General features: G+C 43.7%; 1 protein-coding gene across 1 annotated transcript in view; it reads right to left on the bottom strand.

Annotated features, from left to right (window-relative positions):
* Nucleotides 1–9,020: 9,020 nt before the first annotated feature.
* ANKRD33B (ankyrin repeat domain 33B) overlaps nucleotides 9,021–16,127 on the bottom strand; it is a 46,328-nt gene continuing 39,221 nt past the window's right edge. Inside the window, exons 3-4 of the mRNA XM_074146760.1 lie at nucleotides 14,706–14,846; nucleotides 9,021–9,871 (exon numbers count right to left, since the gene is read on the bottom strand). Of these exons, the coding sequence (XP_074002861.1) occupies nucleotides 9,021–9,871; nucleotides 14,706–14,846 (992 nt within the window). The remainder of the gene's footprint in view (nucleotides 9,872–14,705; nucleotides 14,847–16,127) is intronic.

Genomic DNA, 16,127 nt, shown 5'->3' with positions numbered 1-16,127 from the left:
GACAGGGAATTATTATAATCCAGCCTGGATGTCACAAAAGCATGGATTAATATTTCATCTTCTGCCTCTGACTGTTGTCAGGCTCACTTTGTTCCTCATCTGGGGCTGTGATCCTCAAAAGACAGCCTTGAATTAAAGATTAAGCTAGTGTTTTACTTGATGGAAAGACAGCAGTTCTCTGTGGAGGACAGTGTCGATGTGCTTCTTACCCAGCTCTGCATGCAGGGGTTTAAAGTTTCCCAAATCCAAACGGCAGAGCAAAGCTGCAGCGTGGTGCTGTGGACGGTGCGAGGGGATGAGTCTCTGGCAGTTGCGAGCCACGTTAATGAAAGTGAGCCTAGTAATTAGCCGAAGGTGAGCAAGAGGCACTGAACTGCTCCAGGAAGTGCCATTGACTCTGCTGTGTATGGGAGAGCTCATCAATGACAAACTGTAGAAGACAAAGAAGTACCTTACTCTCCTGTTGGAAAAATGAAAGTTGCAGGGAAACCAGAATGGGTTGGCAGAGAGCTCAGGGCAGAGCCTTCCCCCGGGTCAAGGATATGGCAGGGCAGCACTCTCATTGAAAACCAATTTAGTTAAGCTACCACAACTCTCTGGGTGGAAACTCTGATTTCAGGATGAATGATTTATATCACTTTAATCTCAAGCTGGCTCTGATTGATTGAGTCAAGTGAGTATTAGCCTGATTTAAACCAACCCAAGAGAGCCTGTGTATATTTGTTCAGCTCAACTCTTCACTTAAAGCAGTTCAACTGTTTGTTTGTTTGTTTGTTTTAAATACAGGCAAGACCTCACCATGATATCTGGCTATTTCTTCTTTGGACAGCTGACATGCAGAGTAAGTCCAGCACTTTATCTTTGCCTTTCTCTGAGCATAATAGCTCAGTGAGTCATGGAAACCCTCACACAGTTCAGGGTATTTAAGGTTCGTAAATGGGCAAGTTGTTGGGCAAGTGATTACCCAAGTAAGTGGAGAACCCAGTTTGAGACTGAAACCAAAATTAGTGCCAATAAGTCACCGTGACAGATGACCACTGTCACACAATGAAGCCCGGTTTGAAGCAGTAGCTGACCAAGTGTGGTCTTGCAAAGAGCAATTGAGGACTCTAGATAGTGCAGGAAACCCTATGTAAGCCCAAAAAGGCTTTTGCAGAATGCTGCCTCATAGTGGCTGGGAAACCACAGGCAAACACTGCTCACTCTGCTCAGGAATATAAAAAAAAAGGCTAAAACAATCAATCATACAAAGAATAAACCCCACAGTTTCCACAAAGCACAAGGGAAAAAGTGATTGTATAAAACACTCACAAAGTATTTTTTCATCTGAGCATATCCGTGGAGTTTGAGTTCACAAAACAAATATTCAAGAGCAAAACAAAGCAAAATTAATGTGACTAGTCTGATCAGTTCTGTTGCTCACCAAATGAGTGTTGTTTCATTTAATTTATAACAATAGACCTCAGGAAGCTAAGACTGCAGCTTTTGGAAAAGGATACCAGGTGGTCAAAGTGATCACTTACAGGACTACATATCGCTTGCACGGAAACTGGGCAAATCCTGAGTGACAACTATTCCACAATACTTCCCTGGGAAAGCAGCCAAGATGACAGTACAGCGTGCCTGCTTTCAATACAACTATGTTTATATATTCCTTTGAAATGCTGTTGCACCTTGCTTTGGAACAGAACTTTTAGTGAGCCCGTTACTTAACGGCATCGCTTATTGATTTGTGTCACATTAACACTGTCACACAATAATGCAGAGCATCCCCATGCTGCCGATTTCTGCAAGAAGCTGCCTTCAGTATAATGGCAGCAAGCACAAGGAAACCTGAGCTCCTGTTGCTGGATGCAGTTGGAAAGTAAATATTTTATCACCTTTGTCAGTAGAAGGCTGTGTATAGATACTCAGAAAGCATCTTTGGTGGTTAACACTGCCCTGAGCAGATTTTGGTTATTATGGCACCAAAAGTAAAAATACCATACACATGCACACGAACACACACAACAGAGATGTTCAAGCAGTTCCTGTGCCCCTTCCTTGATCCTCATGTACAAGAGCTCACTGTTCGACCAGCGCCTTACGAGAAATCACTGGATGCATCCAGGATGGTGCCTGCAAGCATGGATTTTGCACATCTGCCTCTTGACGGTTTGTGCTTATTTTTGGTTTATTTGGGAGGAAGGGCTTGGGCAAAGTCATTGAACTGTCATTCATGTGGGAAGCTGCTATGACAGGAAGGGGAAAATGAACCACCTGAACCCATTTTTCCAACCTCTTCTGTTTTCCTGAGAGTGGACCAAAACAGCAGCATTTGGCCCACTAATTATCCAGAAAGCTCTGCACAGTTTTATCACCATGAAAGAATGCTATGAACGTTGTAAATTCTAAAGTGCTAAGAGAACTGCCAAATTTAAACCTGACTAGGCAAAATTAATATGCATAATAACTTTAATTGCCCTATGAAGTATAGAATCCCCTGCCTCTTCCCATGCAAGCGCTCCATAGTGTTCAGTGAAAAGGCAGCTGTCTGTTTTCTCTTTGTAGCCTCCATATTGTACCCTGAATGATTTGTTCCTCTTACAGAACAATTATTTAATGCTAGCTTTCTTAGAGATGCTCTTCATTAACATATTTGAGTGTTTTACATCGTCACTTGCAGGTGAGAGGCCTTTTATATGTATATATTTTATAAATGTCTAAACATATATGAATATATAGACGTTATATATACATGTATAGCACCTGTTACTTTATGTATGAATGACATATATATATGACTATCTTACCAATAGGTAGTTTTATAGGTATGGTATAATTTAATATCATGAATAATTTATAGAACTTAATTATATAGGTATTTTAAAGCTAGGGAACTGATTTGGGGCATCCAGTTTGACAAGTTTGTGATGTCTTTATTCAGTCTATTTAGCATTATAAAACATGCTTTGGTCTAAGCATGGCTCTGGCTGATGTCATTTGTGCTTCTCAGTGATCAGCAGCTCCACAGCCATAGCAAAAAGGGTCCAAAGTTTATGAGGTTTTTCCTTAAATGCCATATTTAGCTGTAAACAGGAAGTCTCCAGGCAGAAGCAAAGCAAGTTGGCCCTTCTCATGTGCCATGAGACACTCTCTGGGCCTCTTCTGTAATAATGTGACAGCCAGCAATACCTTTGGAGGTATCTGTGAACACTACATTTTTTGCTTACTTGAAGAACTTGAGATCTTGGTCAGAAACACTTCAAACACTGCATCTCTGAATACAATTTCCCTCTCCTATGCCTTGGTGGACTTTCCAAACTGGGTTTCCCTGGAAATAATCCCCCCTTGGCCTTCTGCAAGCAGAGAAGGTGCTGTGAGAAGAATGGAACCAGGGGATGATGATGATGAACACTTCTGTTTTCTTGTTGTTTTTTTTTCTTTCTTTTTTTTTTTATTTGGGTGGGGGGAGATGCTAGAGGAAGAGTGTCCCCAGGATCATCAGATAGACAATGCTTACAGCTCCCGAGGGGGATCTAGTTGAACTGAGCTCATACAGGACTATCTCTGGGTGAGTTAGTTATGGAGCCGAAGACACTTATTTCTGAGGTTTGTATCTGAGGAAATCTTTGCCTCATAGCATGTTTGAAGTCCCGGTTTGTGTTTATGACCCTAGAAATGACCTCTTGGCCTCCCTATTAACACAGAGGAGCAATCTTGGACTCACTTAAGGAATATGTCCATACTGAAATCAATTGCTTGACATGTCCTGTTCTAAATGAGCTGATTTCAGGCTTTCGTTGTCTGATAAGTGTGTATCCTACATCCTGTCATTGCTCTGCAGGCTGCCTCTAGTCTCCAGCTCCTCCAGACAGCATTATTTCTCCAAAGGGTAAGCCTGGGTGCCTTGAATGTATTTAGCACAGGTACACAGGGAAGGACCTCAGTGATGTTGCTTGTTATTGGCTATTGTTTTCAGAGACACACCATAGACATCAATGTATTTTTTCTTTCCTCCTCATTGCCTCCATTACCTCTTGTCCACTCTTTCAGGAATTATCTCTGCCCACTGTTATCTCTGATAGCATTAGTTTTGCATTTTTCAGTGACTTGGAATTCAAAGACTGAGTTGCAAAATTTCTTATAGGGAGAGTCTGCAGAACTGTCAGTCTAGTTTTTGCTTGCCTTGAGAAGATGGCTGGCTGGCTGCTCAGCTGCTCTCTCTGCTGAATACTCTCTCTGGGTAAGTAATTATCTAAGTAATGAAGAAGCTCTTTAAGTGACCCAAATGACTGTATGGGTTTGTAATTCTACCTGTGATAATTTAAAAGGAAGAAAAATGTGAGGATAATTCCCATTTCTTACAAATCTTTCTGCCCTACTTTATGGCTGAAGTCGCTGAGCAGCTCTGTTGCTGGTACTTGTTTAGTCTTTCCAAAGAGGGCTCAAAGGAAGATGGTGGTGGTGGTGTAATTTTCCTGAATGTCTGCAAACTAGTCCAAGCCCCTTTCCTTGGTGTTCAGAAGAGATACAAATGCCTGTAAGAGGGTGTCACCTCTGTGTTTCACACAGCTAGATGTTTTCTGGAGCTGCCTAACCTGTGCCAGGGAGCTCTTCCTCGCTGCTTTGGGCACAGCCTGGAGCACTGGCTGAGCCACCTGGCAGCTCACTGGCTCCGAGCAAGACCGTCTCTCCCCTTCCCCTCCCTGCTCCCCTGCACTGGCTCCAGAGATTTTGTCTAGCTCATTAAATTGGTGGAATACTAATCCAGCAAAATGGCAGGTTTGCTGGGGGCAAGCAGGAGTCTCCTGCATGGGCGGGAGAAAGGGACACAACAGCCCTTCCCAGCCTGTTGCCCACCTGCATCCTCTGGGTATCTAACCAACTGTCATGAGGTACAATGAGCAGACATAGCAAAACCAGGCTGCATTGCCTGAATTGCAGGGAAAAAAAAAAAAAGAAAAGGTTTCAGTTCAGACCGTCTGCAAACAGGCATATCCTGCTTATTGGGTCCTAATTTCAGTCACAGCTTTTGGAAGTTTCCTGCTGAAATGTAGATGTTTAAAAAAAAAACACCACCCTCAAAGAATGTTACATATCTGCGTGCCATTTTTCTATTCAAGGTGGTTTTCTACCAGCTGCTGTAATTTCTGTCCCTTAACAGGACAGCATGAGCACTCAGAACTATTAAGAACATTTCCAGAAAAAAGCATTCAATGAAGATGCCCAGTGATTTTTGTCAAGGCTTAAGGAACAGTTTTCATTGGCATAAAAAACCCCTAATTTAGTAATACATGGTGACACAGGGAGCCAATTATGTGTAATTCTGTGTTTCCACCTGAAAACCTTTCAAGGCGTGGTAGTCTCTTCCTTGTGACACCATTGCTCTCCAGAGACAAGAGCACAGTATCACTTCAGAGCACATCAGGAAGTACTTGGGGTTTCTGTTTCCACCATCACTACATTAAATCCCTGTTGCTCACTGCAGAAGTAACTCAGCCCATCAGGCTGGGTGCTCTTCTGTGAGCGAGCATCAGATGGTGAGAGGCTGCTCATCACATCAAAGCTCACAGTCTACTGAGACAGGCAATGGCTGTGAAGGCAGACACAGCCCCTGCTCCAGTTTCACTCACAACGCTCAGGAGCATCGTTCCTACTAACATGCCAGGCTGCAGCCTGGCATCGAAGGCAGGTAGAAAACCTTCCTCCACCCTAGGAATCAGTGTCCCCTTCCCCTCCTGGGAAGCATCCTCCTGCAGCAGCGCCTCTGCATTCCCTCAGGGGCTCCAGCTGCCAGGAGGTGCTGTTTCTTAGGAGGAAAACTGTCCTGCTTGAGCGACCAAGAGTGATCTTAAGTATAGCTAGTATTGCTTGGCATTACATAGTTACGGGTCTCTTGGAAAACCCCCCAACTAACCAAACACAAACCACTGTGCGCAGAAATCCAAGAGAAATCAAATCCTCCTTGGCGGCAGCAGCAGCTCAAGGGGGATGGATGACTGGAGGAGGGCCAGACGTGCCTCCTCCCCTGCTATGGTCCATTAGCCACAGGTTTCCAGAAGCATGTTTTGTGGGAGATTTGCCTGCTGCAACCTTCAGACAGACAATAAAAAAAGCAAATGAGAGGAGCAGCACTTCTGGTGAGAATGGCGATGAAGAGGAGGGTAAGATGGGTGGGAGGGCAGCGAGGCAGCAGGGGAGGAAGGCAATGAGGAGCGACCTGTGCTCCCCACCCTAGCAAGCACCAAGCTTACACAGATGCACAAAATGCAACCACACTGCCTATAACGATGCTGGGGGACTGCCTGCTTGCAGCAGAGCAATGTGGCTGTGAGTGATCGAAGCAATCATCACCTCTCTCTATGCTGAGATGGCCAGCCAAAGCCCAATGTCAGAACAAATTAAAAAGAAAATATTAAAAATGCTCAAGCATGAGTGATGGTTTTTGTCAGTGTTAGGTTGATGGTTGGACTCAATGACCTGAAAGGTCCCTTCCAACCTAGGCAATTCTATGATTCTATGAAACGTAGTGGTTTTCTTTTAGTCATAAGGAAAAATTCACAAGGAGTTGATGTTAACCCACAATAGCTCCCACTAGGGAAACCAAACTGCTTTCAGGTGGTGCTGATTAGTCCATTGGTGAAAGTGGCTGGGCTTTTTTGTCTACTGAAAAGTGAAAAGCAGCATCCCCAAACCTCTCTGAAGAAAAAAAGTTGCCAAATAAGTTTAACAGCTTGTGCCTCTTTTAATGGAAATATCATGTACTTATACATTTATACACAGTAAAATACAAAGGGTTAGAAAACAGGCTTCATTTTCAGCCCCTAATTCTAACATACTGTACGCTAATCCCTGAGAGCACCTGTCAATTGTGTCTCCTGCAAGTGATACTGAGAGTGCAAATTCATGAGTTCACCTGCAGCACAGGTTGCTTTTCAGACACTGAATCTGAATTCTAAATCTTCAGTACGCTGGGCTGGCAGTAAACAAAAATTAATAGTTAAACCATTCAATCCAGTGTAACAATTAAAAAGTCCATCTTAGTATCTCTGCCACAGACAGCTAAAAGATGTTTTCCTACTCTCCAAAGGTTCAGCTTACATTCTGGTCACACCAAATCCATCACAAAATTGTGCCTATGAATTGCACAGCACTGATACACTTGCAGACTAAAATCCTCTTTATATTCACAGGGCTGGGGAGGTTTATTAGCAGGGTCCATAGACCTTTAACTGTGACCTGGGAGGCTACCTGGCAATGCAGTCTAGCCAGCACAGCTACTCCAGCAAGAGGTGTAAAGAACAGGCTGAGCAGAAAATCCTTGTTTCACACATCTGCCATAACCTCTGTCGAGCCCTGACCCTGAAGACACCAGCTAGCAATACCAATCTGGGCACTGGTTTTCAATCAACTGAATTTATTTCTCCCATGACACGCACGGTTTCATTACAAGTTCAGTGAGACCGCAGCCAGCCTTTGAGCTGTGCGAGTAAAGGATGGAAAAGTTTTCCCTCTTCTTAATTGAAGGGGAAAGCTGGTGACAGCAGCAGCTGGGGTCTGCCTGGCCCCCATTAGAGCAACACTGTTGGGAGAACACACCACAGCACATTTCATTTCAAACGGGAGCAAAGCCTGAGCAAAAATGTAGACTGAGCATGTGCTTTGTGACTTGCTGTTTCTGTTTGACCTCTGCTTTTGTCAATGTGGTATTTCTTCAGCAAGCAGCAGGTTTACAGCCCTTCCTGGACAGAATTTGCCAGGGTTTGGCATGCCATTCAGTCTGACTGCTGGTAACACCAAATTAAGCCATAACATGGACCACAAGAACCTGCAGAAACCTGTGGGAACTCCCACTTTGAGATGCATTCATGTAACAGGGAAGGTTTTCTCCCAGTGTTGAGACAGAGGGGTGATGTACTGCCCGCTCCGGGCACCCAGAGCTGTAGTACCAAAGCTCACAATGGCATCTGGCCACCGTTTCCAAAAGCTAGCGGCTGAGCTGCCTCACACCTGGGAAAATGGCTGGAACTTATAGAAGCTGCATAATTTTCCTGTCATGGCTATAATACGGAAAGGCTCACAATAAACCCAGTGGGTTTTCTTAACAGGAACTTAAATATCAACCTAAAAAAAAGCCCACTTGTGTCTCACCATCTCCCTTATTTCACAGTTAGATGCAATGACAAAAAATTCCCTGAGACTAAAGAGGAGACAACAGACAGTGGATACAGGGAAACTTAACTGGGGAGGCAAACCTTAGGTGATGGTGGCATTCAAAAATTAGCTCAGCTTCTCTGTTGTTCAAAGAAATCAGTCCCTGCCCCTGATTTGTACCTGCAGAGGATGTGAATACCTCAACTAGTGAAATATTTCATATGCAGCCCTTTTAATACTCAACAGAACAAACAGTAGCATTAAGAACTGCATCCATACAGACTGTATAGAGCTGTAAAGTTTAATATCTATCCTGTCTTAAACTTTGATTACTGGAACTAAAATAAAGTGCTTAGTATATTCAAAACAATTGTAGACCTGGACTTTCACTGCCCACCAACACAGTGGTAGATTTTAAACTTTTCATTATTACTATAAAACCTTGCAAAACGTCTACCTAAGGAAGGAGAGGGAGGAATGTCTAGTGTCAAAAGCACAGCTCCTTAATTTTGTCCATTACAAAATGAACAAACACAAAATACAATCCTTTCAAACGCATTGTTTTTCAAGCTGAAACAGAACGACTGTTTCTCAGTCATTCACCTGGAACTGGAAAAAAAGGAAACCACAAGAGGACTGCACCGCTTAAAATTTCCTATCAACAGCATACAGGTAAACTTAGTAGGTCTTCAGCCACAAAATACCTTCCTGCTCCACCATCAGACACACTGTGGCATAGCCCTTGCCCTGTTTCTGCGCCTTAAGGGCCGTTATTCAGTATTCCAGCTCCGTGAGCGGTGGGCATGCACGAAGGCATGCGGTCTGTTATCTTGCTGAGATAACAACACTAACGGCTCTAAAACCTTCTAAGCAACTCTTTTAAATCAGGTCCTGCATCTGGCAGGAGACACCTGCCTCTGCTTTTGAGCCTCTGCTGCCTTTATCTTCTCCTGTTCCTCTGCTTTCTTCCGCTCCTCTTTTAGCTCCTTGTATCTCCATTTGGGAATCTGCAAATAGGGGTCGTCCTTTGCGCTGCTCCTCCTTCTCGCCTTTTCTGGCTGGAAGGTGGGTGGAGGAGCCTTGCTGACACGGACTTTGGGGATGACAAATCCCGGCCTGACGCTGCTCCGTCTAAGCAGGTGGAGCGGCAAGAGGCTTGCCTTCCTGGTGGCTATGGTGTTCACTTGAGAGACTGCAAGGCTGATGGGCTGCAGGCTGGCTCGCCGGTCCTTCTTCTTGGGGATCAGCGTGACTTTGGAGTTCTGAAACAGCTTCTCATAGCTGCTAAAGTGGTCTTTGTCCTGAGATCGGATCTCCTCGGCTCTCTGCTTCCTAATGATTTCTTGCACAGCCAGTCTGCGTTTCCCCACAGAAGGCGGGCTGCCTGGGCACACCGTCCGGCATGACAGAGCAATGAAAGGACTGCTCAAGCTTGTCGTCACCTTCACCATGTGGTCAAGGACTCCGTCTTCTTCTGGGCCATAGAAAGACCGGAATGAGATAGCTGCCCTCATGCACTCAGAAATCCTCTGCAAACAAGTTTTTGGCTCTGCAGCCTTGGCGAGAAGTTCCTTCATCTTTGGCCATTCTGGTTTATACTGATCACAAAACTGTTCCGGGCATGGCCTGTCCATCAGCTTTTGCATGATGAAGGCAGATTCTGATCTTCCTGTGTAACAAGCCCATTCCCATGAAGTCAGTCCACGGCTTGGGTCAGTTGCGTGAACATTTGCCCCTCAAAGAAAAGAAAAATTGGAAAAAGAATAATTAGTGTTTATTAAAGAAACTTCCCACACTTTTGTTGCTATGATCAGAGTTGAATCAGGCAGATCCCTGCAAGAAAACATCACATAGGACACACTATAATATTTATGTCAAAATGAACACGCAATAAGGAGAGACACAGGTTCCTGACTTTCTGAACTCCTGATTTATTAAAAAAAAAAAAAGAATAAAAGAAATTAAGGCTGTATATATCAAATTATCTTAAAACAATGCAAAGAACAACATTATGAATTTCAACTGCATTGCATGTTGCCTGCCATTTTAAAATCCATTCACTCAGCCTTGTAAGAAAAGAGTGACAAATACAGAAAGAAACAATTCCGTACACAAAAATCCTTCCCATACAGAATAATGGGCTTTACACTGATCACTGCCACTCAGAAGAGAGATCTTGGGCTAATGATCAACTCAGTGCTCACTAGGGACCAGAATAGCAAATAAAATACAAGGAATTTTAGAAAAGCATTAAAAAAATTGAGAAAAATAGGGGAAAAAAGAGGAAAAAATGGAGAAAGTGCCAGGTGTACAATTCAGTACAATTATCTCTGAAAGTACAATGTAGAATTAAGGAAGGTTGAGAGGATGGTGACAAGGGTGATCAAATAAAAGGAAATTTTCCATTCATGTCAGAGAGTGGGTAATGGGTGAGATGGACCTTCAGGCTGAACCCAGAATGGCTGTTCTCATCTACCTTAGATTACCACCCTAGAGGAAATGAAGTAATCATTAGAAAAACATGCTATTATTGCTGAGTGGACCGGCAATAAGAGGTGATTGGGGCACATGCTAGGCAGCAGACACGTAGGCATTTGAAGTACAGTGTTAGGTTCTGGAAGGAAATGATATCTAATGGATATTATCTTTTGTCCTGTCCTCCCCCCATTCCCAATTTTTGATCTTTATCCATCCCATTCTGATATCTGTCCCCATCATCCATTCTTTCTTCTCATATATTTCTGTGTCCTTTTCCAGCTTTGCCATCCTTTTGATCTCTCCATGTTCCTGTAAGCCCCCTCACATGGGCTTCTGCCCTTGTTCTCCACTCTTTTGCTTTCAAGTGGGGTTGCACTCTTCTCCTCCAGGACACCTGGCTGCCTGAAGAGACAATACAAGAGTAACAGGAGGAGCAAGCATCCTAGTCTGCTCTACTGTACCCTTTACAACTTCTGTAGTACTATATCCAGTGCTGCCATGTTCCCTGGCAATCAGAAAATGGCAGGGAAGTCCTCCCAGTCCTGGTATTGGGGCAGAGCGTGGGCATTTGTCAATGAGGATGGCATGCGCCTAGTGCTGCTCACACAGAAGAACTCTGCAAAGGACAGAGGAAGCTCAATACAGACAGTACCTTTGGAAGAATTGCTGTAGAACAACCAGCAGCAAGTGGGTTTGAAGCTGAAGACGGCAAGACTGTTGCAAATGACCAACACATTATAGCTGGTAACTGCTAAAGGGCACAAAAGATCTGGCAAAAAGTTAGCCTGCTGCCACCAATCAAAAAGAACCCGAGAGATGTGTTGAGGACTTGACAGCCAGCATCATATCCTCTGCATCGCATCCAAGTGATCCTGGACATACCACTTGGGCACAGGCGTCTTGGTGGTTTAGAGTATACGGATACGTGGGTGAATAAATGACATCAACAGGAGAATGAGTATGTGTGAATAGCCTTTGGTTTCAGGCAGTCACATTGTTAAGATGCAAATCCTTTGTTTTATATTTTGCCTTTAAACTTCGACTGTTCTCAGAGGCAGCTTTGCACACCTCAGAATGTTGACTTTGTTCAGCAGACCTGCAGCATGTTCTCTGGGGCAGGCAGAGACACTTTGCCCAGCTGCTTTTAACATAACTGAGCTCTTTGACATTCAGTTATGTTTCACGCGTATCTCTGGGACTGTAGATAATTTCTGAGTTTCCTGAAAAAGTTTTAAACTGGGATATGAACAGGCTACAACATTTGACTTCTTGAAGGGCTTCTCTATCAGCTGAAGCACCCTTTTCAAACTGCCAACGCAAAACTGACCTACACAGATCTTTCCACAAAAGAAAAGACATTCTGTCCCATAGCTTTGGAAGATGGAAAAGGCAAGAGAACGTCATGATAAATTATTTTTTTCAGGGTGGATTATCTTGGTAACAGCATTTCAAACTAGCACAGGGGGAACGAGGTATCAGGAATGGCAACCAGGAAGCTGTTTGCAGTGGCTCCGGTATAACCTTTCACACTAAGGATATTTTGCCATTGCAGAGAAACAGAGGAAAAATGAGAGCATGAGGAAAGTGATCAGAAGTTCATGACTGCAGAAGCTACAAACCAGTGAGGGGAGGAACAAAGACATACAAAGACATGTCCTCCTGCTCCACTAGCCTGTTTTTGAACCAACCTACCCAAACTTCTTACCCCAAATCTCTCCCATAAATTTTAATGAACAGTATGCTCTGCTTGTAAACGAGCAAGAGGTACAGACAGCTGCTTACCATTATGTTCAAGAAAAAGACATGCCAGCTCTGATATGGTGCAACTGCGGGACCTTCGATCAGACTTGTGCAAAAAGAGCTGTGTGAGAAAGTGTTCTCTGGGACTCCCCACTTTTGCTTGGGGGCTGCATTGAAGCTCAGACGCTCAGCTCTGGTCCTTGCCTGAGCAATGCTGCAGCTATGACAGTGCTGTGCCTGTGCCTGTGCATGGCCATGTGCCTTGCTGATTTGGACCCTGACCCGCAGATTTAATTTCTTGTTTGACCTCAGACCTACCTTGCCTCTAGGGACTTGCCTTGTCACCATGGACTTCCCTGGCAATCACTGCAGTAATGGTTGATCCTAGTTATTGTCACCAGCCCTGCTCTGTTTCTTCACGAAGCACCTTTGTTGATGAGGCTAGTGCTTCTGTGTGCCTTGCTGTCACCCTTGGTTCTCCTCCCTTTGAGGAGAAGCCCACTCCTGCTGCTGCCTAACAAATGTGTCCCCAGGTGTTTTGGAAACTTTATCTCAGGAAACAATACTACAGAGTATTGAAATCCTGATCTTTCCACAGAAATCAATGCTGACTTTGTACCTTGTATCATAAAATCTCTTCTAAGGTGTGATTTATTATAGAGGTATTGATTTTCTGTACAAATCAGGAGACATTTCTGAACAAACTTGTCACTCAGCAGAATGTCTCATCTGGAAGAGACATGAATAGTCATGTCCCTTTCTAAATGTGATAGCAGTCTTATTGAGCTAATTGTCATTTCAGTGTAGGCATAGCCTACAGGTTTTCTTTTAGGAAAACTGAACTTGCCACTTGCCTTGATTTTCCTATGAAAGTTGCCCTGAAGATAATTTTCAGCGTAACTAGTTAGAATACACATGTCCCTTTGAGATATCAATATCCCGTTTGGTTAAGAGGGTTTAATGTCCCTTGAGATACAAACCTGACATCCTGAGTTTAAAGACAAGGAGTGAAAGAACTTAGGCATCTGTTACCGAGCTGTTTTATACGCAGTATTTGAAGCCCAGTCTCTAGATCCACAGCCACTCCTGTGGCTTTACTAAAGCAGCACTGAGTGTACACTGGAGATTTTAATGGGGCTTGAGACATGAATTACAACAGGCGTTTCTGTGCTCCTGCTTGGGCTGGCTTGCTTGCTGAATGCTGGCAGCAGCTCAGTCCTGGCAGTGCAGCAGCCTGTGACAAACTGCTGATGAGCGACTGGGTTCCCCACTCACTCGCTGTGCACTCACCAATAGCAAATTCACATGTTCCAAAGACTCACTTCAAAAGAGGAAACATTATGGCCAAGTGTCTCAGAGCGCCTTAATCTTGTAGTGATTGACCTTGGCCACCCTCCAGGAACTCAAATTTTGGAAAGAGCAGTCACTTTGACAATCCAGCTCCAACCATCTGTCACCCATTGCTGTCACCTCTTCCCTATCTGACTGTTAAATCCATTCTTAGGCAGCTAGGAAGGTGAGCTATTTTCCTTTACTGACCTCCTGCATTGTCATAAGTAGGTGCCCATCAACAGAGGTCTTACCCAAGCCACTGAACAGATACTGAGTTTAAAAGCTTCCTGACTGTAACTCTTTTCTAAAGACACATACCTGCTTTGTAGCTGTATGAAAGTCAGAGACTATGCAAATAGACCCACGGCTGATTATGGGTGTTTCCCCCTATATTTCCATGCATTCTTATGTTTTAACATAGATAAAATTTTGCTGTTTTATTTGTGAAATTGATTTTTTTTTCACCACATATTTTAATAACAATTTCTTTCACCTTCTTTCCCACCAATGTCCCTTGTGAAGTATGAACCCTACACCAAACTCTCCTGACAGGAGCCAGAGCCCCCAAAGCTCTCCACTCTCTGCCCCAGCTGGAGAGAGAAGTCCAGCTACAGGGCCCTATTATCCCACCACATCCCCCACCCCTGCACCATCACACCCACAGCAAGAGACCTACGCATCTTTCCCAGCTGTGTCATGAACTTCATTAATGCCTTGTCTACAAAACCTGATGATCACACTCCCTGAACTCTCCTGGAGACAATGAATCTCACCCTGAGAGACCCTGGATACATCCTGTGTGAGTTTCCACAGGAAAACCAAGTGGTCCCACACCTGCAGCCTGTGGCTTCAGTGCCTTGTCCATGACTTATTTAAAAGCTACAACCATTTCCAGGGAAGGCTGCACCACACCTCAGAGTAAACACCCCAAAAGCCAATTTCCTTCTTGGTGTTTGCATGTGACTGTCTGATATTTACAGGTGGATGATGAGGAAGAAGCAGCAAAGCAGTTTGCATACCTGCCAGCATCAAGGCTTTCACGCATTCAGTTCGGCCCTGCATCGCAGATTTCATCAGTGCTGTGAATCCAAACACATTCCTCTTCTCAATATCAAGCCCGGGAAAATAGTTCAACAAGTAGTTCGTAATAGTTATGTGCCCTGTAAAGAAATGAAAAAGCAGAGAAAATATGTCACAGAATTAAGGCACTGTCTCCAGGTTAGACCAAAAATTACTCTTGCAGGCTTGATAGCTGAAAAAATGCAGGTATCTAATAAGATCTCTTTTCTTCATATCCTCTTCTGCTCATTGCAGTCATTAGCCTTAGGGTTAAGTGCCACTGCCTTATGACCACAGTACTGGGCTAGGAGCCTGGAAACCTGGGTTCCCACCTTCTCTCAAGTTGCTCTCCTCTTTGAAAAGTCAGCTTAAACTAATAAAATAATTGAAAACCAGAGATGGTCATTCTAAGGTTGCAAGGAGCCTTGGTTTCTTGACTCAGTGAGTGGCACTGCAAAGGGAATTCCTATAGTTTATAGAAGGAAGACCCAGCAACTGGGGGAAACAACTGCAAAACTTCAGCTTTTTCACTCCTCTGGTAAATTTGAGCCTTACTGTCATGGTGCTTCATCAAAAAGTGATTGCATGTGGTAGTTTCAGCCAATAATGCTAACAAACCATGCCAGGCCTGATACGAGATAGAGAAATATTTTGCGTAGAATCCCATATTTTTATTTTTCCATCTGACACCGTAAAGCCACTTGTCTACTCTCCAGCAAAAGGAAAATGGGACTGATGTTTCGTTTTGTTAGTAAAATAAATTACTTGAGTTCTGTTTCTAAAAGCAACTGTTGTTGCCATTCGTGTACCTGGTACACCAGGATAACTGGTGTCAGCAAGGGTGTACCGAGTAGCTGAAGAGACCTCTGGCTAAATGGTTGGAAGACCAATTAAAACATCAAGTCTTTAAAATTGGAATGTCAGAACAAGACGAGTATCTAGTTCCATTATGACTCATTCAAAACAGTTTTCCCTTCACTTGTCATTCATTTTATGATGCTTTGACTCTTTATAAAATAATGCAGTCTGTCAGGCAGCTGCAACAATCACAATTTAATTACTAGGAGCTGTAAAAATATTCTCTCATCTCACTCTGCAGTCCAGCTGAATATTCTGTGATGCACGTCATTCAAATTCATCTAGAAATGTTACCGAAGCAGATTATAATTCATATATGATGATTTTAAAAGTCTATAGGGTCACATCCGGTGCAGGTTTCATCAGCAGTGGCTTTGTACCAACACAGTCCTGCATTCACTTCAGAAAGAAAGTTAAGAAAATCTTTACCAATTAAAGATCTTTTCTAGGTGCTACCCTTTATCTCCTAGAATTTGCTGGACTCTGCTACCTTGCTGCATAACTGGAGACTCTCCTGAAACCTG

The sequence above is a fragment of the Numenius arquata genome, chromosome 4 (genome assembly GCF_964106895.1).
Source record: "Numenius arquata chromosome 4, bNumArq3.hap1.1, whole genome shotgun sequence".
Taxonomy (NCBI): Eukaryota; Metazoa; Chordata; class Aves; order Charadriiformes; family Scolopacidae; genus Numenius; species Numenius arquata.
Note: the sequence above shows the minus strand (reverse complement) of the source record. Positions and strands in the feature narration are given on the sequence as shown.